Consider the following 23,934-nt stretch of genomic DNA (forward strand, 5'->3'; position numbering starts at 1 on the left):
AAGATGAGAGGAGTGCAAATTGACCCCCTGAATGCATCACTTTAATCTCCATGAATCAGGATGCAGATTTAATCCCAGCTTGTGTTGTAGTCTGTGTTTTAAGGTTTTTGAGCTTGGCGTGGTAAATTCATGGTAGAGATGAAAAGACATAGCTGTTGCATGAAGTCAACTGAATTTTTAATTTCTACAAAGCACATGATTACTTCTTGTAGTTGAAGACAAAACAGATCTCATAAACAAGAACATTTATTATTCTGTGAAGCAACAGAAGCATTTGTGGCCAGTTTCCCCCCCAAAACTCTGCAAAGTCACCTTCAAGCACTCCAAGTCCCAGTCCTGGTGTTTTTGACAGGTTTGTCTCTTCACAACACGCGCTGCAGCCTGTGGTCAGAGCACGGCTGTCTGAAGGAGCGAGCGGGCTGCAGCATCGTTTTTCCTATGGAGTTCCTCAGCTGTTTCAAAAGCATCCAGAGAAGCAGCATCATGAGCAGCATGAGCCCAAAGAGCATCCCCACATACAAGCTCAGGTTCCAACCCCAGCCCAGAGACAGTGGCAGCGAGGTGGATGCCACCAGAAATTTTTTGGGAGCAGGCATCGGTTTCAGGCAGCCAACCTGCCCTTTCCACCTCCAAACGCCACTCTTCTGTCACACTTCGATCTCAAGGTTGGACTGTGTAGTGATGAAGATGCAGGAGCCATTATTTAAAGTATCCAACTGCCACGTTATTGAAAAAATCCATCATTTAATCCCGTTAGTCCCAAAGAGCGCCCTCAGTGATGAAGCAAACCTGTTGAGGGCGTGTGTGCAGCGGCAGAGCGGTCCATTCTTGCAAGATAAAAATCCTGAGCAGCTGTGCTCTGCTTCCTGTCGGCTCACACAAAGCCAGCCTTCCCATTTATCACGAGGGGAGAGGCGCCTTCAACACCATTGGCTGCCCCTCGCTCACTTTCACAGGAAAAAAATCAAGACACTGATGAATGAGAAATGGAAAAATGCTTGATCACGCTCCATTTTAAAAAGATGAACTGGCCTTTAAAGCAAAGCCAAGTCACAAACAGCGAGCACATCTTGAACGTTGTGCTCATGTTAAAACGTTTAACTGTTCCCCATTAGAGAACTGGCTTTGAAGAGCTTTACTTAAAAAGTTGTCTGTTGTAGTCAAACTTATCCCAGCACCAAGTTTTAACTGTTTAACATGAAGCCTTTTACATCTTTAGATCCCGAAGCGCATGCTCAGAATCAACATGTGATGCATTGTTGCAAAACTATTCCAAGTTTACTTCCAGTTCTTTGAAAGTCACTTTAAATCCATTTTCCTGTTTCATTTTGCTCTGCTGTCATTTTGACTCCTGGCAACATTACATGATGAGGATATATAAACTCAAAATATCAGGAAAAAACTAAATTTAGAAACGTTCATGTAAGTTTTAAATTGAACTGTAAAGACTAGACCTGAACACAAGACCTGCTAAGAATGCATCTGAACATGTAATGGCCAATTAAACATGCACTTTAGTTTTAAATAAAAATATTTGAGCTTGTTTCTTTGCCACCATCTGAAAAACTGAGGACATGTCCTCTGCTGCCCCCCTGAGGCCACTGGTGTTACAGACGGGACCAGTTTATAAAACTTTAATAAAACTGATTTTATTTACAGGTGCCATATTTTACAGAGCAGAAGATGCCTGATGATGTCATGTACCAAGGCTCCGGTGTAATGAGACAAGATGACTCGCTGACCGACTAATTGGCATTCCATGCAACCACTGCTTTAAATGCCACAGTTCCGAGTACCTGGTACATTCACAGGTCAGGTTCGATGCTATAAATCAAAGCAGCATTTCTAGAAAAAGGTAAAATCTCTGGATCTTAATGGATTAAGTCAATTTATAAAAAAAATAAAAAAAACTGCTTGATTAGTTGTATTTTTTCCTCTGGCACAAACATTGGGATTCAGGATGTAAAAAAACTTTTATATAGCTAGAACTACTCCAAAAAGAGCAGGACATTTAAAATGGTGGCACATCATTTACAAAAAAATAAAAAAAATACACCCTAACCTACAACGAGGTACACGTGCACGTTAATCATGGAGACTGCAGTCAGTTCAGCAGCAGTGTGGCTGGTGGGTTGATGCTGGAAACTTCATGGTACCTGTAAAAAAAACAGCAATTTAAGCCCGACTGCTCAACAATAACCACATCAATTAATGATGAATAAAATGTTATGAACCAACTTTGAGCCCTTGTACTTCTCCCGGACAGACTGCTGGGCGTGCTGCGCAGCGTTGGCGTATGTTCGATGAAGATCCTCGATGCATGGCATCAGATCATCGAGTCTGTAACCAGTCTCCTCCACCAAGGACTGGGGCTGAGAAGGTCAGAATGAAACACCCCTCAACTACCACAACATGAACATAAACATGCAACAAGGCTTCACTGGTTTGGAGTTCGTCCTAAAGAGCAGAAACGTACCCATGAGCCTCCAGTCACCGTGTTGTTGGCCAGGACGAAGGCAGCAGCCGCCGTCTCCGAGGGCAGGTACTTCAAGAATGGATCCGAATCAACCAAACTGAGCTCCGAGAGGTACTACAAGAGAAAAAAAAAGATCCGTTATGGAAAAACACAGCCAGCCCAACTTCAGGTAATCCTTCACGCGTGAAAGATTAACCAGATGTGCAGATGCTGTTCATCCGACCTGCCCCCCCCCCCCCCACTCACCAGTGCCAGGCTCTCCACCCGTTTGGCAACAGAATGGTGGCAGAAGTACAACGTGAGAAACTGGTTTATTGTTGGCGCCGCCATGTCAAAGGAGAGCACCTTCAGCACCAAATGCTCCATTTTCAACACTTGTTTCTTGGTGTAGGTGTCGTCTGTGATGTAGACAAACTCTGCCACCTCAGGAGGGTAGATCTCCTCAAACTTTCTGCAGTTGAACATGAACAAACATCAGGAAAACTTCACTTTTTTTAAATTAAATAGTTACAGTAGGAGGCACGTACGAAGCCAGCAGCATGGCAGCGGTTCCCACAAGTTGAAGTTTTCCCCTCAGAACGGACATCGACGACAAGAAGCGGTCGATGTAGTTAACAGCCAGATAGAGAGTCTCGTTCTGGAGCTTGTACTCTTCTCCAACCTCAACCAGCCAGTCTACCAGGATGGCCCTCATGCTGTTTGTGATGTCATGCTGCTTCTTCATGTAGCCTGCTTTAGGCCTGGTTTTCATCTGCAAAAACACGTCATTTAAATATGCACCCAAAACAAAAATTACAAGACCATATACTGTAGACTGGAAAGACGTTTCTCACCTCCATTTCTCTGAGGTACTTGTGGATTTCAGCAGCATATTCTGGAAAGTCGTTTGCGCCAGATGGTTTTTCCTCCCCTTCAATCACAGACATGTCCATGGGAGAACCTGAAACAAAACGTACACTTTATAAAAAGGCCAAAATGAGATTGTGCATGATGAATGCTGTACAACTGAGGGTTTAATGAAGAAAGGAAGACAACCCACCAAAGCTGACATCCATTGCTGGTGGGATATTGATGTTGGTCAGGGGCTCTCGGAGCTGGGTCACCGCACTGCCGACTGCCAACAGAGATTCTTCCAGCACTGGTTGTGCTTTAATCATTTCGGCCACTTGCTTCTTGGTGCAGGCTCCATCAGGCTCATCCACATGGATCTGGAAGGCCGGCTGCTTAACAGGCGGCCTATCGAAGCAGCTTTTGCTGAAGTCTTCATTTTTACAAGCCAAGGGTTGCGAAGCTTCCTGCAAACAGCAAAGAGACAATTTCAGGAGCAAAAACTTCAGTCAGTTAGAATGTACTCATTTAAAGTTCAAGCCGCAACTGTGAAGAAGTTTAAAAATTACTCATCCTAGAAAAGATTTGTACAAGAAAAGTTTGATTCCTGGCAACATGCATGCGTGGAAATGAGGATGAGAATCAGTTCTGCACATACAACTGAGCTCAGCATGTTAAAAAGAAACAAAAAAAACTTGGAGACGAGTGCACAAAGGGCTGCAAAGTAGCGAGTTTAAGAAAACAAAGCCCTGATCTTGCAGCACATGATGGCGGGAGGAGCTCCAGAATCACTTTTCTTAACAAGGGCTACAAGTCGGGACAGTAAAATGGCGGCCAGCCGGGGAAACTGCATCTTTTCAAAGACGACAGGTAGTTCAAGACATTTGGAAAGTGATGTTCCTCGGATGTGATCAAACTGGCAGCTGCAAAAGGTGGAAGAGCAGCTAGCCTCGGTGTTAGCCTCGGTGTTAGCATCGGTGTTAGCATCGGTACCCACCTGCTTCGCGCCGCGCTGGTTCTGGGCTCGGCTCCGATGGTTGTTCTGCAGGGCACCCAGGACGGTTCTGTTGGAGGCCTGCTTCGGTGGAAGGTTTTCTTGGTTCTCGGCAGCTCGCGGTTTAAGGGAGCCTCTGAGCCTGGGGAGCATGTTCTCCTGGTTGGGTAAGTCGCTAGCCGCGCTTCCTTGCCTGGTAGCTCTGGACATGATGGCAGCTTCTCCTGAAACAAAAACTCCTGCCGCTCCTCCTCACTTAAAACTAAAATACTGCCACGGCTGAACACTCGTCCTCGTTAAAAAAAAAAAGAAGTTTAGTTGGTAAGAGATGGCGGGTGAGCAGTTTCCAGGTAAGCGTTTAGCTGTTGCTCAGACTACAAGCTTAAAGTCCAAATAACTGTTGAGATGGCAACTACAACGCTAAAACAAGCAAAAATAAAAGGTGTACATTTGGCAGTAAGCTGGTTAAAACGAAGAAAAATATTTAAATTTGACACTTCTTAATCTTTAGGATTTAGTACAGACCTGCACACGGTAATCAGCTATTGTCGATCCATTTGTACAAAAACATGAAGTGAGCGGAACTTTCTCAGTTCAAGTAGCCCGCGACGATTGAAACCAACCAATCACAAACCGTAAATCTACTGACGTCACGTATAGACGGGAGCCGAGACGGGGCAATATTACAGTAATTGCAAATTCAAAACCGGTTTGATCATACAAGACAAACGTTAAATGGCAGTAACGAACGCTAACAGAAACAATAAAAAACATAAAGTTATATAAAACCAAGCTGGTATATGGTTTTATAAAAAAAAAAAAACTGTAGTATGCTTTTTTGTAACTGTTTATTGTTGTTGCTGTTGTCCATTGTTGTCATCTTTCTTTGTTGAAATCAGGTCTCTCTTGTAAATGAGTCCTCGAGGCTCAATGGGATTTACCTGTATAAATAAAGGTTGATTGATATAACTATACAATACAATAAACCATCTAAGTTTAAGTTTAATAGCTGCACTCGATCAAATTCAAACGCTTTCCTCAAACTTTGGGGAATTTAGTGTTGATTTTTAAAATATATTTTCAATTTTATTTTTCTTGTTATGAGGTAAAGGCCATTTTTTGGTCCTATATAACAGTCACAAGTTTATGTAAATTACTCCAACACATGCACATAAAGTAAAAAAGACATATTATGTTAGTATATTTTGTTTTTCCATGATTCTTTACAGTTTAGATGATTTATTTTTACAGATAGCTGAAGTTAGCATAAGCCCTTCTAAACAATGGTAACTGGAAGAAATGTCAAACTACCAGTATATGCAACTGGACAGTCCAAGTAGAAATAACAATGTAGTAAGAACTGTAATCAGTTTAAGAACAAGTGAAATTAGTTGAAACACTTTGCACATTTTAATTAATTCTGCATCTTAGAAAACAAACATTAAAACAGAAATGCAATAAATACATGAGATCAGTAAGGTTACTGCAGAAGAATTTTATTATAGACGTGATGTAATGACTAAATATTTGTTGCATACACTTAAACTGTATAAAATCAATTTCATGCTTCACTAAAATACTTTTTTATGCAGCTTTGAACATTTAGTTTTTAAACATCAATCAAATAAATTGAACCTCAACTAAAAAGAGAAACGTGCAGTTTTCTGCTAACCTACACACACATTCTAAACATGATAAAAATAATATAAATATTTTAATATTCTGCACTATAATAAAATATAAATAAATCCTAAAAAGAAACAAAACATTGACACATAGTGTAACTATTATTATATAAAGATAAATAAAACCAGCACAGAGATAACTATTAATTGTCTGTTATCACGGGTCACTGAAAAAGTCCAACAGTGAATTTAAGTCATAATTATCAAGTATTTCCAACAGTGAAGACACCTTCGTTTTCACATTATGTCCCTTGAATTTGAATTTGTCAATGAAGAGATCGGTGATCATTCCTGCAGGAAAGATAAATGCACAAAACTATAAGTCACAGCGTCCTGATGCTGCTCAATAATCCAGGTAGATAAATCTATCAAGGTAGAGTCAGGTCCTCTGGACGGATTCTTCTTTGTTGAAACGTTTCATTTTTTATCCAAAACACTTCTTCAGTCTGAGGAGCTGCAACAAACTCAGTCTTATAAAGAGCACCTTTTCATAGTGGATCAACCAGTTTGATGTTGACATCCAGAACTAGCTGTTCACGTGTAAAAAGGGAGGCCCATCAGCCTAACAGTTAATCATTAGAGCCCTGATGGCTGCTTGCTATTCACAGCAGCCTGAGTGATACTACGAATAACAGCATTGTAAGAGGAGGACAGTTGGACACGGAGGCTTCCTCCCGTTTAATGATGGACATGTTCTCTTCACAAAGATGGCTTCCTTCCTTCCCACACAGACCAGTATTTGCACTTTGACTCCCATCACCCTCTGGAGCACAAGTTAGGAGTCATCAGGACTCTGTACCACAGAGCAGACAGCGTCCCCACTAGCTCAGGAGCCAGGCAGAAGGAGAAATCCCACAAGACAGGCTCTAGAGCAATGTGGATATCCTAACTGGGCCTTCTTGAAAGTAGAGAAGAAACCCAAACAGGACTCCAGTCAGCCAACAGGTGAAAAGGAGGAACCCAGACCCAGACAATATCCTGATGCATGCTCAATAAGACCCAGACCAGTGGTCATTCTGTTTGTTGTAGGAGTTTCAGAGAAACTGAGACATTTATTTTCTAAACACAACGTCCCAGTGGCTTTTAACCCTCAAAATACATTAAAGACTGGTTCATCTCAAAGATCCAGTCCTCCGGCACAAACAGAGTAATGTTGTGTATGCTGTTCAGTGTCAGGAGGGTGATCAGTCTTACATCAGGGAAACTAAACAGCCACTGGCCAAAAGGATGGACCAGCACAGAAGATCAACATCTTCAGGCCAGGACTCTGCAGTCTACACTCATCTGCAAGCCAGAGGTCACTCTTTCAGGGATGAAGAAGTTCACATCCTTGATAGAGAGGAACGTTGGTTTGAGAGGAGTGAAGGAGGCCATCTTTGTGAAGAGAAACCGTCCATCATTAAATGGGGCGGAGCCTCGGTGTCCAACTGTCCCCCTCAATGCTGTTATTGCTAGTATCACTCAGCCTCCTGTGAATAGCAAGCAGCCATTAGGACACTAATGATCAATTGTTAGGTTGATGGTCCTCCTTTATCATGTGAATAGCTAGTTCTGGATGTCAACAACAAACTGGTTGGTCCACTATGAGAAGGTGCTCTTTATAAGACTGAGTTGTTGCAGCTCCTCAGACTGACAAAGTCTTTTGGACAAAAGACAAAATGTTCCAAGAAAGAAGAATCCGTCCAGAGGACCTGACTTAATTTTGTTAGATATATGTCACAGAGAGCCAAAAAGCTCATTAACAGTAATAATGAGCAACAACTGGAGTTACATAGTTAAACCAGATTCCTAATCTTTACCGTAGAGCCTTTCAAGGTGTGCTGGCTGCTTTTTGTACTCTTCCAGGAGATTAGCAGATTCATCCAAGATGCTGCGATACTCTGGGATCAGGAAATCTGCACTCCCTTCATGAACCTGAAGCTCCTGTGAACCACGGAGGAAATGATGGTAAACCGAACCCTGAATGAAGATGCGCAGAATACTTTGAAACAGCCCAAACTCGCCTTAAGAGCATCGACGAGCTGAACTTTTCGAGCCAGCAGCAGCTGGTACTCGAGCTTTGGATGGATCATCCTGAGTGTGTGGCTCACAGAGTCATCATTAATATCTGGAACATTATTAAACAGATTGTTTTTCATGTGTTACAGTAAAATACACATCAGCTTGTACTGAAATGGAAAGCAACGAACCTACCATATGAAATGTTTAGATTAATTTTCTTTTTGGTGGCTTCTTTAGAGAGAACATCACTTAGTATAGAGATGGTGGAAATGTTGTCAGACTTGAAGTGGCCCTCACCTTTGCTGAAATTAAAAATTCAGACATGTTAACATTAAGTAGATTTAGGATGAAACCAAATTAACAAGTTCAAATAATGTATGAAAGTATTTTAAGATGAACCATTTTATTTATTTATTTAAAACTATTGGCTTTCAGAGCTCATCATTCTGCACTGACAAAATGTAATAAATGTTGTAACTATTGGCATTATATAAAAAAACACAAACTAAAAAGTGGCCAATTCAAAGAGAGAACATGCAGAGAGCTGTTGCTTCTGTCTGAGTGACAGGAAATGTGGCCGTAACAAGAAAGTTGCCAGTTTGCAAAGAATCCAAAAATTCTTTTAAAAAGATGAATTAATTTTGAAATGGTTTTTGTCACAACTGTTTTTATTGTTTTTACTTTGTTTGAAGGACTTCTCAGCAGCGTCATTAAACTGAATGTGTAGAAAGTTTGTATATAAAGTTTGTATATTTTTACTGTGCCTGCATTTACCAGTAGGTGGCTTCAAGCTGCGTGCCCAGAAATGTGTTGTGGAAGTAGAAAGTAACACTTTCACCCGCTGGTGTTTTCTCAGGGACCTCCGGCAAACAGAAAGCCACCCAGGAGTGGATCTCTGCAAAACTGAACTGCCCCACCAAACTGAGCTGATTCATGGGTCTGAAACAAAGTGGCAAAGACGAGAGATCGATAATGCATAAATAAAAGAACAAGAGCAATTGTCACCATTTTAAAAAAACGTTTTACCTGAAAATCTGATCTTAACAACAAATGTTTAAGAGCAAATAACTAAAAATATATAAAAAAATGAAGAACATAGTCTTAAGGACAGCAGCTGACAGCAGAAATGACATTTGTGTTTGAGTTTATGCAACACTGTTCACTTTTGTTATGACAAATACCTTTAATGGTTCAATGGTTTAACGTTATGGTGCGGTACAGTATGATGTGGTATGGTGTGGTACGGTATGGTATGATATGGTACAGTACAGTATGGAATGATATTGGATGGGATGGAATGGTACTGTACGATACTGTATGGTATGGTGAGGAACATTATGGTATGGTACAGCATGCTATGATGCAGTATGGTAATTTGACAGTTTTGTTTTGGCATCTTTTATTGTGTTTGGGCTTTAAAAATTGTGCTTCAGCTTAAAAGGATCTTTTTGAAAGTCAACCAGCCTGAAATGTTTTCCTTTCTTTCTGAACTGTAACCTTTACCTGTCTGGATCGATGCTGTGCATCCGCTGGTGGAGCGATAAAGGTTTGATCTGATACTGCCGAACCTGGCAGGTCTTAGGTTGCAGTCTGGGGGTAACATAAGCCTGCAGGGTCCCATACTGTCCTTCAATGGATCTCACCTGTGGAAACATTTGATTGTGGAGGAAACATGTTGGTCTGCTCAGATTATATAAATTGTAAATTAAAAAAATAAGAATAAATGACCATTTTCAATACAGCATCTATTTTATTGCTTTTCTTTTCAGAATGCTGAGTCAATTAAGCAGTAGAAAGAAAAAATATGTTTCTTTGTTTTGTTTTTTTACAAAACTTGGCCTGCTGCGTTATAGTTCCATAACCACCACAAAGAATTACAGAAACACTTTTAGCTTCACTTATGGCTGACTGAGTTAGAGGAACTGCTTACCTTCAGTTCAAGTCTGGTAGTGTTGGCCTGACATCGGTATGTGGCCAGCAGGAAGTTCCCATTAGGTTGCTGGGAACAGAATCAGAGTCAGACCTCTGGGAATAGATGCAAGTTTGAAGTCTTACTTGTACAGTTTAATTTTTATTCAAACACTTATTTTACCAGGAAAGAAGTTTAAACAGCCCACCTCTGAGTCGCATTCACTGAAACTGACAACAGCTGAATTCTTATCTACGTCCAGCAGGTCTATGGGGACGTCACTCTGTACCAAAAAAAACAAACAAAAAACAATTAAAGTTCCATGCTGCATGTTTAAACCTGAAAAAATGGATTTAAACTGGTTTTATTTAAAAACTGAAGGATAATATTCTGCTGTGTCAGCAGGGCTTATATGCTTGGTATACCTGGAGCAACAGGTTGTCGATGGCAGTCTGCACCTCCAGCGTGAGACTGTAGCTGGCATCGTCCTGACTGAGAGTGAACTTGTCATTGATGCTGAAGACGGGGACAGCAGAGACAGCCGTGCTTGACTGAGAGGTCTGCTGGTACTGCTCACGGCCCTGCAGGACTTTAACCTGCAGCTGCTCCAGCTCCGCTCTGAGAGGCAACAGTGAGCAGCTGAGAAACGGCAACAAACAAATCACAGACGGGGCTCAAAGAATCTCCGATACCTGAGCGATTCTATTTTAGACTGGGTCTCTTTGCTCATCCTGACCTCGTCGCCTGGACCAGCCTCAGCCTTCTGGGGCTCGGTGGTCAAACCAGTGACCCATCCTGGAAGAGTTAGCCAAATTTAAACATTTTATAAACAGGTTATATCTACAATTAAAAGATGGGTACAGCAAACTAACAGAAACAATCCAATCTGTTCTTTTATGTCAAAAAATGGCAGCGGGCACACTCACCACACTGACAGTAAACATCTAACCTGTATATGTGGCAGTCAAAATCTCATCATAAGACTCTTTTCCCACGCAGCCACCCTGGATGGAGGTCACACTCTCTGACAAGACCTGGAACAAACATTTACATGTTACTGAGCATGCATCGGGATATTTACATGTTACCTGTTGTTAATACGGACAATAAACCTTTAAGCTCAACACATGAAATATGATGTAATGTCTGGAAAAATGCACAAACTTCTAAATAAAAGAACAAAAAAATATTGTACCGGTACATGAAAGTCATTCAACACAATGTTGCATCATTAAAACATTTAGTTGTTTAGAATAAAAACAAAAAACAAACATGATTTGTACAAACTGTGTGATGACTGACAAGTAAAAATTAAACTGCCTTTTGCGATTTTGATCATTTCAATTTAAATTTTTTCCAGGCAAAAACTTACATGCTCAAAGCGTAATGTAGGCTCGTTGGAGCTATCAAAACCAAAGACCTCAACCGTTCCATCATCTCTGCCAACCAAGATGTCACTCACTCCATCTCCTATAATGTCGTACGTGTCAACACAAAGAATCCCTGAAGGAAGGAGAGACGTCAACCAACCAACCTGCACACAGTCTGTATCAAAATTAAAGTTCTTACATGCAAGAGGATTCAAATAGCTCCTCACTAACTGACTGGCTAAATCAAACAGCAGCACATGAGCTCTACCTCCTTTCTTCTTGTCATTGTCGATCTCCCATTTCGTCACAGCTGAGCGCTCACCGATCTGAACTAACCCAACTTTTCCATCTGTGGTTCCATAAAGGACTTCATCCCCTGAAAAATAAAATCATCCAGAATATGTAAAATCCCATCCAATTAAAATCGTTTTATGTTAAGTCTTTATAGTAGACCACAAACTGACAGACTTGCCTCCATCTTTATTATAGAGCTCCAACACAGATGGAGGTCCAGGAACTTCAACGTCATACGCAAGTTCAGATCCCTACAATTCGAGTGAAAAAAGGCACTGACAAGTAATTTCATCAGACTGTTTGACGTAGAACAAAATATACGAGTCTGGTTTACCTGCAAGACTCTAAGAACTCGATCTTGGCAAGCCACGACTGGCGTGAGACGTGAGAACTTTTCCGAGGACAAACATGTGATGTCGTTAATTTTGTCTCCAGACAGGAAGTAGTCCTGGTCCTTGCAGTCGCAGTAGTGGTTGTAGATGTAACTTGCACACACAAAAAGATCGGCGCCTGAGACGTGCCTGGAAAGGACATGGCATCACTCAGTGAGGCACGGTCACAAAGTCACAAATCCATCCAAGAAGGAACGATAAGATGTTGCTCCTACATGGCGTTAATGCTCTCAGTCAAGTTGGCGTCAAAGGTGAGGAACTGTTTGCCTTTCTTGGTGAATCCTCGGACCTGAGAACCAGAGCAGACAAAGATCTTCTCCTGAGGCGTTCCCAAAGCACCTCCGAGGTCCATTCTGGATACTTTTGGCCCTGGGAGTGTTTTAAACACAGGCTGAAAAACAGAGTCGCACATCTTTATGCTGAAGAAGATACTTTTTTCTTTCAGTTCTATATTAGCTGCACAGTGAATAAAAAGTTTAACTCACTACAGCTTCCCCCTTCTTCATCCCAAAACACATAAGCACGCCATCATGATCAGCTATAGCGACCTGAAACACAGAAAGACCAATAAGCAAACCCAGTTTAACATTTTCACACTTAAACCAGAAACAGAAAACATGGCAGATGATTTTAGGGTTATTAATGGCTACAACACCCTTGTATTTTCCTCAGCCCCTGCTTCTCATCTCTCAGCTGACAGAAAACACGAAGCGTCAGTAAAACCCTTAAGCGTGTTTAAATCACATTAAACTTCAGAGGCTTTACAGTGTAGTTTTAGGAAAACAGGCTGAGAAATGACAATGGCAATCACCATTAAAATGTAAGACAATAGCTACAATAGCTGCTAATTTAATTAAGAATGTATTATGAATTTAATTAATTTTAATAAAAGCCTAGCATTTGTTGAAGGAATGCTTATCAGATGCAGGCCAGCTTTAAGCGAAGATCACCTTAAGCATGAAACAGGAGGTTATATGTGATCTCATGCCACATCTGCAAGATGGATTAGCACTTGGAGTATATGTTGAGGATGACTCTCAGCTACTACCACATCCAGCTGTAGCTCACAATCTGAACATTTAACAGTTATAGCGAATCTTGGATTGGGTTCTTTCCAAAAGGTAGTTGTATATAAAATGATTACTTTGGGAGATTAATTAAAATCAGTCCAGTGGTTCATGGGATACTCATAAAAAGCACCTTTTGAGTGGTCTTTTTACCCACTGCTGGAAGAAGCCTCATGGTTTTCTGGGATGTCACACCAACCTGGGAGAACAGAATGAGAAGGTCTACAGTCCGAATCAAACTCGGTGGAGGAGCAAATACAAACGCTTTAAATTAATACAACTTCAAAACGAGCAGCTCCGGTGTCGGGTTACCTGAGTATAGTCAACTCTGTTGAGGTGGATCTCCATCTTCTTTCTTTAATGCCTTTTTATATATATATTTAAAAAATAAATAAATCTTCCGGATTGGTTTTCTGGTCGCACAAGTACGAGATCAACCAGTTACCTTTAAAGTAAATTAAATATATACATACACATATCAGGGAAATTTACAGAACAACAATAACATCGTTGACTTGGATTATTGTCAGGAAGGAGATTAGCACGACGTGCTAACGTTAGCTAACGCGATTAAATCACGGGCCAGCTGTCGGTTCGACGAGCGGAAGTCATTTTAGACCCGGTCCAGGAAGATCCGCCAAAACGAGACCTTATCTGCGTTTGTGACAGAGCGAACACGAACTCTTATTAAGAGGTTGGACTAGGCCTAAACTAGAAGACACGCTCATCGAGAAACGTTATTGTTGCCATAGCAACAGTACATCCAGTTACAAGCTGCAATCCTATTGGCTGAATGAGAACGAGCAAAGTTGAAGCCGTAATCTGATTGGCTGTCTTCAACTGCATGGCATTTAATACTTGGGACAAATATATTAAAAAAAAATTAAAAGTCGAGATATACAAAACTACATGTTTAGATAAGAGGACTTATTTAATAACCCACGGCTTGTCAAAATAAACATAAATTGCAGCTGTGGCTTAGGTTTTTAAGGATTAGTTGATTGAGGCAAGATTAATTAAAATCACACATGGAATCTTTTACATTTTACTTTTTTAAGAGAACTTTATTCTGGTCATAAAAATGTGGTGTTGCTATAGGTAAATAAGCACATTAGACATGGTGGAGACAAAAACAAAACAGGTATTCTGGAGAAAACCTAATGCAACATGACTGGAAATCCATCAAAGCTGCCTTTAAACTGAGACAACAAAAAGCATTCAAAGGGATGACATGCTTTAAGATAATCATTTCAAACATGAATCCTACAACAAAATATCTGGTACCTTAAAATACAGCAGTTATTTTCTCAAGTGAACATCAATTTAACAACATAGCTACGTAATGGGTGTATGCTGTTTAAAGAACTAGTGATGGTGTAGTATAAAACATTGAAAGTTAAGCATTCAAACAAATTATAAGATGTTGCAAACAAAACTATGCATTTAAAAAAGCATCATGATTAGCACATTATTTTAAGTTAATAATCTCAAAAGGTTATCGATTCATTACAGAGTAAACATTTTTATGAATAAATAATGACAAAAGAAATAAAACAGTCATTACTGAGCATCTGATAGCCGCAGTGCTCTATTTAAGCAACATGAGAAATGAACGGATGCCCACTGTTTGCAGCGGGTCACAGTAAAAAATAAAAATAAAAAGAGTATGAGTATTCAGTGCTTTACCAGTTTCTCTTCAAAATATACAGAAAACATGAAGCTCATACTGTGAAGTTGACATTCAAATTTTCTTCCATTAATGGCAAAGTCCTCATCATAGTCTTAAGTCACATCTTAATTGGCTTAAAAAAATAAAACCGGAAAGAAAATCACTTCTACACGGAGCAATCAGACCCCTGTGGGGGCGAGGCGGCTGATGAAGGCGATACTGCTGAGGCACATTCTCCTCAAAAACACAGGACAGGCAGGCTTCATGATGAAGTGCTCCAGAAGAATTCTTAACTCGTAGAACAAGGTGCTGAAGTGGTTAAAAAAACAACAGGGTAGATTATTAAATGTTTAAAACAAACAAAAGCCAAGTACAATGTATTAACGTGATTATATTGTTGCTTGAACACCTTTATAAAATGCAGGTTTCTGCCATTTCTTTACATTAGATAACAGTTTTTGCATCAACACAACAACTATCTGCTCTGTAGCTTCTTTTATAAATCTGAGCAGCAACACATTGTGTAACAGATGCTGGCAGAATGAGTGTAAAAATGAGTCCATCCCTAGCAATCCCAATAATAAAACAATTTATAATCTACCTTTAAATTCAAGTTATGTCTTCAGAAATTACCTCTTTAACTCAAATTCTAATAATTTCCTTTGCATTTGAATATTTTTCCTTGCTGGGTACTGTAGCTAGTTGGTTAAGGGATTCCTCTTTATCAAATTTAGGACTGGGATTCCTGACGATATCACTCGAAACTAATAAATTTAAAGTTTTCAAACGGCACTGTCCTAAATAAAACTAGCTTGTTGCCAGGCTAGGTTATAAATGGACAAATTTTAACAAACTGCAGATTAATTGGAAGCTTTTGAGATGGAAAATTTGAAAATAAACTTTTTTCCTTCTTCAAAAAAACCCTGTTCTTTTTGTATCACACATTGGTCTGTATATCACTTCATGTGTATTTTGTTGGAATAATATTTCAGTCAACAACTTACCGGCAGTATGGGTTTCTTCTGGATGTGTAGCGGAGTGCAAGGAATCTGTAGTAAATAAACGGCAGCAACAAGCTTCCCTGGCCACTGTTGGTTAGACATAAAAGGTTCGCTGAGTTGTTGAAGCATATCAAACATCTAATAAAATCCAGTCACGTCTGTAGTTATTGTTAGGAGCCCTAATGCCTCGTGACAACAAAAGTCTGTGCCTTTAACAGTAAACATACCTGAAGAGCATGAAAACAGTCGCTGGCATTAAAAATATCTCATTACAAGCGATAAACTTCAGGATGTTCTGCTGATTGGTCGTTATTCGGTCCAGGAGGTTCCTTACAAACATCAGGCTGTTGGGGCCCATGGACTGAAATGAAACAAAAGTTAAATCTACTACGAACACGGCTGAACAGTTTTCAGTCGAGCCACAGAGTTTGTGTTGAGTAAAACGAAAATCTAATCATAGTAGTACGTTTTTAGCTTTAATTAAACTTTTCGGCCAATTTAGTTTCATAAATGAAACTCCCATGTGGCTGCAGCTCATGAGCACAAAATGTTGGCAAAGTGTTTTCAGACATACATTTCAATAAAAGCATTTTAAACCACGGCAGATTATATGATTCTTACTCACATCCAGAACTTTCTTTGTGTATGTAGTCGCATGAAGCAAGGAAAACAGGAAAACTGGGAAGATGCTCACTGGACACGAGTGTTAAGGAACAACTAGAAACACTTAAAAAAATAATTGTGCAATTAAAAAAAACTACAAGTTACTCATCAAAACTACGTTTTACAGGTAAATCCTTTGTAATTTGTTAAAATACTGTGATTTTAGATTAAAAAATCTTTGAAGAAAATCCTTATACGTAGCATAATGGAACAGCAAATAAATTACAAATCTACAAAAACAGTTTCACAAATGGGGAAAAGGTTAAAGTTGCTGAACAGATTCATTTCAAATTAAATAATTACACAATTTAAAGCAACGATTGGCTCTTAAGGCTGGTTTATACTTCTAGATTTAGGTCTTGCTTACATGTCAGGCAACACGATGGCTCAGTGGTTAGCACCGTTACCTCACAGCAAGAAGGTTCTGGGTTCAATCCCCAGTTGGACCGGGAGTCTTTCTGTGTGGAGTTTGCATGTTCTTCTCGTGCAGCGTGGGTTTTCTCCGGGTACTCCGGTTTCCTCCCACACACCAAAAACATGCACGTTAGGCTGCCTTCAGGCCCAGGCCTCCCTTGCAAAAGAGATCTGTGATCTCAGTGGAATTTGTCTGGTTAAATAAAGGTTAACAATGTTCCACATGATGAAAACGAAGTAGCTTCCGCCCATTACCACCCGCTGACACCGTCCTGTGCATTGCCTCCAGTCAGAACCATTTTGCAGGCTATGCGGGACGCATTGCGTGATTGGTCAGAACTTTGTGGGCGTGTTTGTGTATGTGGAACAGCGCTTGCTTCTTCTGCATGTCTTCTTTTTCTTCAGGGGTCGCCACAATGAATTATCCTCCTCCATCTCACTCTGTCCTCACTCCAACTACCTTCATATCCTCTCTTACTGCATCCATAAATTTCCTTCAGTGTTTCCCCTACCATTATACAAGCGGGGCGCCCTGCCCCGTCAACAGAACTGAGCGCCCCACCTACTGAGCCAAACTACATGCACCCCCCCCCCCCCCCCCCCCCCCCCCCCCCACCCATCTAACAGCCCCCCCCCCCCCCCCCCCCCCATCACAAAAAGCTAAAGGTAGGCCCACACTGCCTCTTCCCTCATGACAAACCCCCCGCTCGCAAACTGTCGGTACAAACAGCGCACAGCTCAGGACGTATCTCCTCTGCATTTCTAACATCCTTCTACCAATATACCCACTGTCCCTCCTCTGGACATGTCCAAACCACTATCCCTCCTCTGGACATGTCCAAACCACTGTCCCTCCTCTGGACATGTCCAAACCATCTCAGGCTGGTCTCTAACTGTATCTCTAACTGTTCAACCTGTGCTGTACCTCTGATGATCTCATTCCTGATCTTCTCCATCCTTGTCTCTCCTAAGTAGAACCTCAACATCTTCATTTCTGACACTTCCAGTTCTGTCTCCTGTCTTTTTGTCCATGTCTCTGTCTCCAGACCATACAACAGAGCTGGTCTCACCACTGTCTTGTGAACTTTTCCTTTGACCTTTGCTGACACCCCTTTTGTCACAAATCCCTCCTGAAACTTTTCTCCATCACTCCATCCTGCCTGGACTCTCTTCTTCTTTACCACACTCCCCATGTTCCTGGACAGTGGACCCCAAGTCCTTGAAGTCCTGCAACTTTGTGACCTCTGCTCCTTGTAGCCTCACTGTTCCACCTCCTCCCTCTCATTCACACACATGGACTCTGTCTTACTACGGCTGACTTTCATTCCTCTTCTTTCAAGTGTGTACCTCCACCTCTCCAAGTTCTCTTCCACCTGTTCCCTGTTCTCACCACAGATCACGTCATCTGCCAACATGCTTCTTCTGCATGTTACTTCACTGAAAATGCCCCGCCGATTGGATTGGTTTTAAACGTCTAAGAATACGTTTTCGAGTAAAAACAACAACTCTGTCTATCCTGCTATAACTGCTGGCTGTTACATGCTTAGCTATGCCGGTGACGTGTGCTACAGTGGGAGGGCAGAGGGAGAAATTAGGATGATTTATCCCCCACGTCTTCTCCTCGACTATGAACGGAGCATGAGACAGACATCTAAAACTACATACTGACAATCGACTGGCTTACGTCCTGTTGAAGTATAAACCAAGACTGACACATTCATGATGGAGCTGAAGGAAGAAACGAACATGCACACTACATCAAACAACAAACACATAATGAAGGAGCCTTTAAAGGGTGAACCTGTTTAGGGTGAAAGGATACTTGTGATGGGGTAGGAGTTGACCAGGATCAGGGAGTAGAGCAGGTAGTGACAGCTGTCTTCCTGCAGAGCCTGGGCCAGGAACGCTCTGCTCAGCTGAAAGCGTGGAAGCCTCTGGTGTAGGCGAAGCGCACTGGTAAGTGCATTGGCTAACAAGGCTCTCTGATAGAAGTTAGCAGCTGCGTGAGGTCTGAAACACAAAAAGAGTGACATATTTTAACTTTAGGATGGATTAAATATCAAATGCATGCTGGCTGTTTTACAGTCTGTATAACTCACCCCAAGATAGGTAGAATAAACATGACGGAGCAGTAGACTGTGAAAAGACGTGATAGCCACATTGCCGTTTCCAGCTTGTTGCTCATTAAAAATGGCTGAGAAACAAAAAAAAAAAACATTAACCATTGAACATACTTGATTTTTTGTAACAGGTGAATGCACTGAAAAAGACTGTCCCCAATGTTCTAAAGTTAGAATCAAACAGAGTTGCAACTGTTGGAGACTCTTGTCAAGAAGAGAAAGTTTTCAGCTGCGCTCAGTGAATTCGGAGTGTTTGACAGTAAGTCATCAGTTGTGCTTTGAGTAGACAGTTTTTGAAAATCACAACTTTTTGTGCATCTTGTGAAACTGCATTCTAGACCCACAATGAATGTACCCACCACCGTGTAATTTATTCTGCCAGAGGACACTTTTAAATGAAAAAACACAGACTGGGAACAGTTTTTAAAACAATTATTTTTGATCGTGTGTGTTTTAGATCTCAACATTAGTTTTGATTGTGTTTCATCAGAAGAGCACCTGTGCAGGTGTCAAAATACAGCTCTAACTCAGAAGATGCGTTCGGAGTCGTAACTAAATTCAGATGGGTACGAGACAACCGGGACGACTGTGGGACTCCTTTCAGTGAATTTTCTGATCATGTTCAAAACTCAACTGATAAGTTGAGGCGTCTCTGCAACTCGTGAGGAAATTGAGAACCCCCGCAACGACTTTGAGACACGTTGAAGACGCCTACATGAACACAGTTAGAAGACTTGAGACCAAAAGTCCGAGCCCAGTGAAGTACTGCTTTAGAATAGAAATAGAATAAATAGAAATAACTTTTACTGTCCCTCAGTGGGGACATTCAGCTGTACCAGCAGTAAAATGACGACAAGTAAAGCACACAAAGGCAGAAAATATAAAAATATAAAATCAGAATATGAATGAGTCTGTACAGTACGAACATATTTACAGCACAAGAACAAAATACTGTGCAATTATTAAAAATAGTATTCCTACATTCAAGAGATGTGAACTGAGTAGGATCATTTAAAGAATGTACAACATGTGCATGTGTTTTTGCACATACAGTAAAAAAACACAGTGTCACAGAAATGTAAAACTGTGCACGTGACAGCAGGGATGTAAACTCTTATTGAGTTTGTTGTGATGATGGTTCTGAAGTCTAACGGTCACTGGGGGGGGGGGACCTGAGCTAACGCTCCTTTGTGCACATTGAATGCAGCAGTCTGTCCCTGAAGGAGCTCTCCAGTTCTGGAACAGTTTCATTCAGGGGGTGGGACACATTGTCCAACGAGTTCTTCTGTTTCCCCCCACCTGCACTGGGTCAAGGGGACATTCTGGGACAGAGCTGGCCTTCCTGATGAGCTCATCCAACTGCTTCCTCTTAGCTGTAGATAATCTGCTGCTCCAGCAGACTACATCATAGATGGCCGATGCCAGCAGAGTCAAAAAAGGACTTTAGGAGCGCCCCATGTCCTCCAAACGACCTCAGTCTCCTCAGCAAGCAGAGTCTGCTCTGATCCTTCCTGTAAAGTGCATCAGTGCGACTCCAGTCCAGTTTATTATTCAGGTGAGCACCAGGTACTTCTAAGAGTCCACCATCTCAAAGTGAGCTCCCTGGATGTTCACCAGTGTCAGTGTGGTGGGTCTGCGCCTGCAGGAATCCACAACCAGCTCCTTGATTAACAGCTTTAAAATAAAAAGTACAAGCGTAAAAGCACGAGCTCTTATTAATGCCTTGGTTTAACTAAACAGTAGAGCTGGTAAATTATTTGTAAATTTACTTGTAATTTAAATTACTTGTAAATTACTTTTGTAACGTGGTGACACGTTTTCAACATATGTTTGGGGAAATAGGTGCTGTTTTGAGATTTTGATGAGCCTCTTTACCAAACCAACGCGCTTCTTCTCCTTTTGCTTAGTTCTTTAAAAACTTTGCAGCTTCAGCTTTTGTTTATTGGCACATCGATCAAACAAACAAAAAAAACCCCCACTGGATATGCCAATTTTTGAGGCTTTTTCTTTACTTTTATTCTAATTCATCAGTCCTCAGTCAGAAAAGACTGAATTGCCCGCTCTGAGCTGGGAGGGAGGTGCTGCCTAAAATGGAGGAGTTTACGTATTTCTGGGCTTGGTTCATGAAACGTGCAAGACCAAATAACAGATTGGTGCATCGTCCATAGTATTGTGGACACTGTGCCAGTCCATTGTGGTGAAGAGGGAGCTGGTTAATAGTCAGTTCCTACCATCACCTATGGTCACAAACTTTGTGTAGTGACAAAAAGAACTATAGCAGGTACAAGCAGCTGAAATGGTTTCCCTCAACAGGGTAGCTGAATTCTCCCTTAGAGATGGGGAGAGAAGTTCAATTCTCCAGGAGAGACTCGGAGTAGAACCGCTGCTCCTCCACGTCGAGAGGAGCCAGTTGAGGAGGTTCAGACTTCTAGTAAGGTCAAGCTGCAGACCCCATGACCCAACTCCAGAGCAATTGGAAGATAGTGGATAGATGGATGGTGCTCCAATCCTCACATTTAGTTTTTTTATTAAAGTGCTAAAATAAATGCTGCCCAAAAAGCATCAGCACAGTGATTGTCAGCGAGAAATGAAGAGTTAGCTGAACTTAGCTGGAAGATATAAAAGTGAGGTTATAACAGATAATCAGGTCTCGCTTGTAAATGAGTCCCAGAGGCTCAGTGGGATTAACCTGTACAAATAAAGGTTGAATGAATAACTTACCACAGGCCCCAACTGGGGAGGAGGGTTTGGTTGGTTAGGGTCTGCCATTTGTCAAAGCGCAGTCTGCGTAGAAAAAAATAAAAATCAAAAGATTACTTGAAATGCAACAATGAAACCTATTTAGAACAATAAAGTCTCACAAGACATGTTTTCTCACACAGACACTTTTTTTTTGTCAAAATATCCAGGTGTTGCTTTAATATTCTTAAATTAATCAGTTTGCAATCAAAAATCACAAGCAACTCTAATTTTGAGCTTCATTTATATTTGCTGCTTTTTTTTTTAAATTTATTTGAGTTTTAGACAATTTCTTTTTACTCTTTAGAATACTACCTACCTTTCTGAACAGAACGCAGACAAACAGAACAGTTCCAACATTAACTTGTTAGGATAAACATAAGTCTACGATGATTAATTTAAAGTTATGTTTAATGTGAGGGGAAGAACTGTAACCTGGCAAACCAGCGCAACTGGCCTGAACCAGCTCAACAACAAGACTGCCTAGCTAAACAAGACAATTTTAAAATAACCACAGTACGATTTCTAACTCAATGAATGAAAAGCTGAACTTTAGCCATTTAAAGTTGTTTTATCCACGCTCACACCGGTGATCTAGAATATTCTGTTACCATCGTTACAAGGCTCTACTCAAGCTAACGTTAGCCACCTAGCATCTCCCTGCCTCCTGTAACCATGCTAACATGGCTACGCTGGCTAACGATACCTGCCCTGGCTGCTTAAAAGAAATTCGATCGGATATAACCTGTTAAAATTACATTTGGTTGTGATACAACGTGCTTCTGGATCTGAGAACTCCGTGGCGTAGAGAAAACCGGTGACAGCTTCAATGCTGAATGTAATAAATGATCACCTGACCTTCAGAAACGGAAGTGAGCTCAAATCTCGCGATATTTCAGGAAGGCAGTCACAGACTTTGAATGGCGCCCTCTAGTGGATGAAATAAACATTTTTCAGCTTTAGTTGTATAAACTAGAAATAAAATCCTCACGACACAAACCAAATATAGTTTTTTTAATTTAACATAAGAGTAGAAGAGAAGAACAACAGTCGAGCTGCAAATATTAAGACCACGAGCTGTGTGATTCCTTCCTTTGTACTGAAACTGGCACAACAATTTCTTGCGGGTTCAAGTTCTATCTCATCTTATTTTATTATAAATGGATTGTTTCCCATTGTTGACATGTTTGCTGATGTTTTTAACATTATTATGTTTTGTAACATTATTATATTATTATTGTTATGTTTATTTTTCTATCTCACCTGAACAGAAAAGACTAAACAATCCAACAGTGCATCCAACATTTAAGTTTTTTCAGTTTGTTTAAATTAGTGGTGAAACTTTTAAACCATGCCTCAAACTTATATTTTGCAAACAAAAGACCTGAGTTTATTTTTATTTGATAACACTTTGAGCTGGTCTTGAGAAACTGTTATGTTTTTAAGGTGTTTTGTTTTTCTTTCTGAAAACTGGACACTTTCCTAATAAATCTTATGTACCTGTTTGTTTGTTTGTTTGTTTTGTTTTTAAACCTGTAAGCAGTTCAAATCAAGCACAAAAAGATTTCTTACCCATAAAGGAAGAATAAAGAACCATGTTGGTTTGAATCTGTTTTGTTTAATCTTTTTAGTGTGTCACAAATTCTTTTGAATTCTTACAATTCCTTAATAAGATGTTTGTACCAATAAAGAAATTCATGAGTCGTTAACTAAAAATTGGACTGTTTTCTCTGCGAAAAATATCTGAGAATACTGAGAAGCAATAAAGAAACATCAGGCCCAAGAGCTACCAACAGCTGAGTGTCTTAAAGTCATGTCTTAAAAAATAGAAAAATGTTCAGCAAAGAAAAAACATGTAATGAGAGATATAAATTCTAACTCTTTTAGGCTGAAAGCCTTTATGTAAACCTGTCAAATTGATGTTGTTGCTATTTCTGCAAAGGAAACCAACAAAATGTGTTGTAATAATGTTAATTTGTTAAATCACTGAGTGTGTTTCTTGTTTTTCTCTGTGGCTTAAACAATACACAGGTTCATACACTAAATATGAAGCAGACAACGTCATCAACAATAAAAAATACTACCACTAACAATTACAATAATATTAAAGTTATTGAATTAAATACATAAATATATAAAACAGCTAAAGCTGAGCTCATGAACATAAAATAAAAATGTGGTCCTTCAAAGGGTTTGGTGCATTATGTAAAATAAAATATTGTAATTCTCTGGTCTGCCTCGTGCAAATTAACAGTTTTGAAGGCGTTGCTGCAATAAGTTGAAATAAAACAATGTTTGTTTGTTTGTTTTAA

General features: G+C 40.4%; 3 protein-coding genes across 4 annotated transcripts; all 3 read right to left on the reverse strand.

Moving 5' to 3' along the window:
• Positions 1-2,024: 2,024 nt before the first annotated feature.
• On the reverse strand, positions 2,025-4,579 carry ccna2 (cyclin A2). The gene is made up of 8 exons (XM_037675600.1): positions 4,302-4,579; positions 3,516-3,771; positions 3,310-3,416; positions 3,004-3,227; positions 2,723-2,927; positions 2,477-2,590; positions 2,239-2,372; positions 2,025-2,156 (listed from the first exon to the last, which is right to left on the reverse strand). Exons 1-8 carry the CDS (start codon positions 4,506-4,508, stop codon positions 2,105-2,107), a joined length of 1,299 nt encoding a protein of 432 aa, XP_037531528.1. The 5' UTR covers positions 4,509-4,579; the 3' UTR covers positions 2,025-2,104.
• A 1,561-nt stretch (positions 4,580-6,140) lies between these two features.
• bbs7 (Bardet-Biedl syndrome 7) lies at positions 6,141-13,766 on the reverse strand. Of its 2 annotated transcripts, XM_037675601.1 has the most exons (20): positions 13,490-13,766; positions 13,329-13,380; positions 13,150-13,215; positions 12,435-12,497; positions 12,165-12,340; positions 11,892-12,078; positions 11,736-11,808; positions 11,532-11,639; positions 11,266-11,396; positions 10,843-10,927; positions 10,586-10,688; positions 10,319-10,511; positions 10,102-10,176; positions 9,915-9,983; positions 9,488-9,627; positions 8,759-8,923; positions 8,177-8,286; positions 7,987-8,090; positions 7,783-7,906; positions 6,141-6,274 (listed from the first exon to the last, which is right to left on the reverse strand). In XM_037675601.1, exons 2-20 carry the CDS (start codon positions 13,362-13,364, stop codon positions 6,141-6,143), a joined length of 2,142 nt encoding a protein of 713 aa, XP_037531529.1. In that variant the 5' UTR covers positions 13,365-13,380; positions 13,490-13,766. The 2 variants fall into 2 exon arrangements, with proteins under 2 accessions (XP_037531529.1, XP_037531530.1); XM_037675602.1 differs by having other exon boundaries at positions 13,329-13,766.
• Positions 13,767-14,597: 831 nt separating this feature from the next.
• On the reverse strand, positions 14,598-21,652 carry tmem33 (transmembrane protein 33). Its single transcript, XM_037675603.1, has 7 exons — positions 21,605-21,652; positions 18,863-18,957; positions 18,586-18,773; positions 16,312-16,379; positions 15,914-16,047; positions 15,690-15,773; positions 14,598-14,994 (listed from the first exon to the last, which is right to left on the reverse strand). Exons 1-7 carry the CDS (start codon positions 21,650-21,652, stop codon positions 14,865-14,867), a joined length of 747 nt encoding a protein of 248 aa, XP_037531531.1. The 3' UTR covers positions 14,598-14,864.
• Positions 21,653-23,934: the final 2,282 nt, after the last annotated feature.

The sequence above is a fragment of the Nematolebias whitei genome, chromosome 4 (genome assembly GCF_014905685.2).
Source record: "Nematolebias whitei isolate Nwh7 chromosome 4, NemWhi1, whole genome shotgun sequence".
Classification (NCBI taxonomy): Eukaryota; Metazoa; Chordata; class Actinopteri; order Cyprinodontiformes; family Rivulidae; genus Nematolebias; species Nematolebias whitei.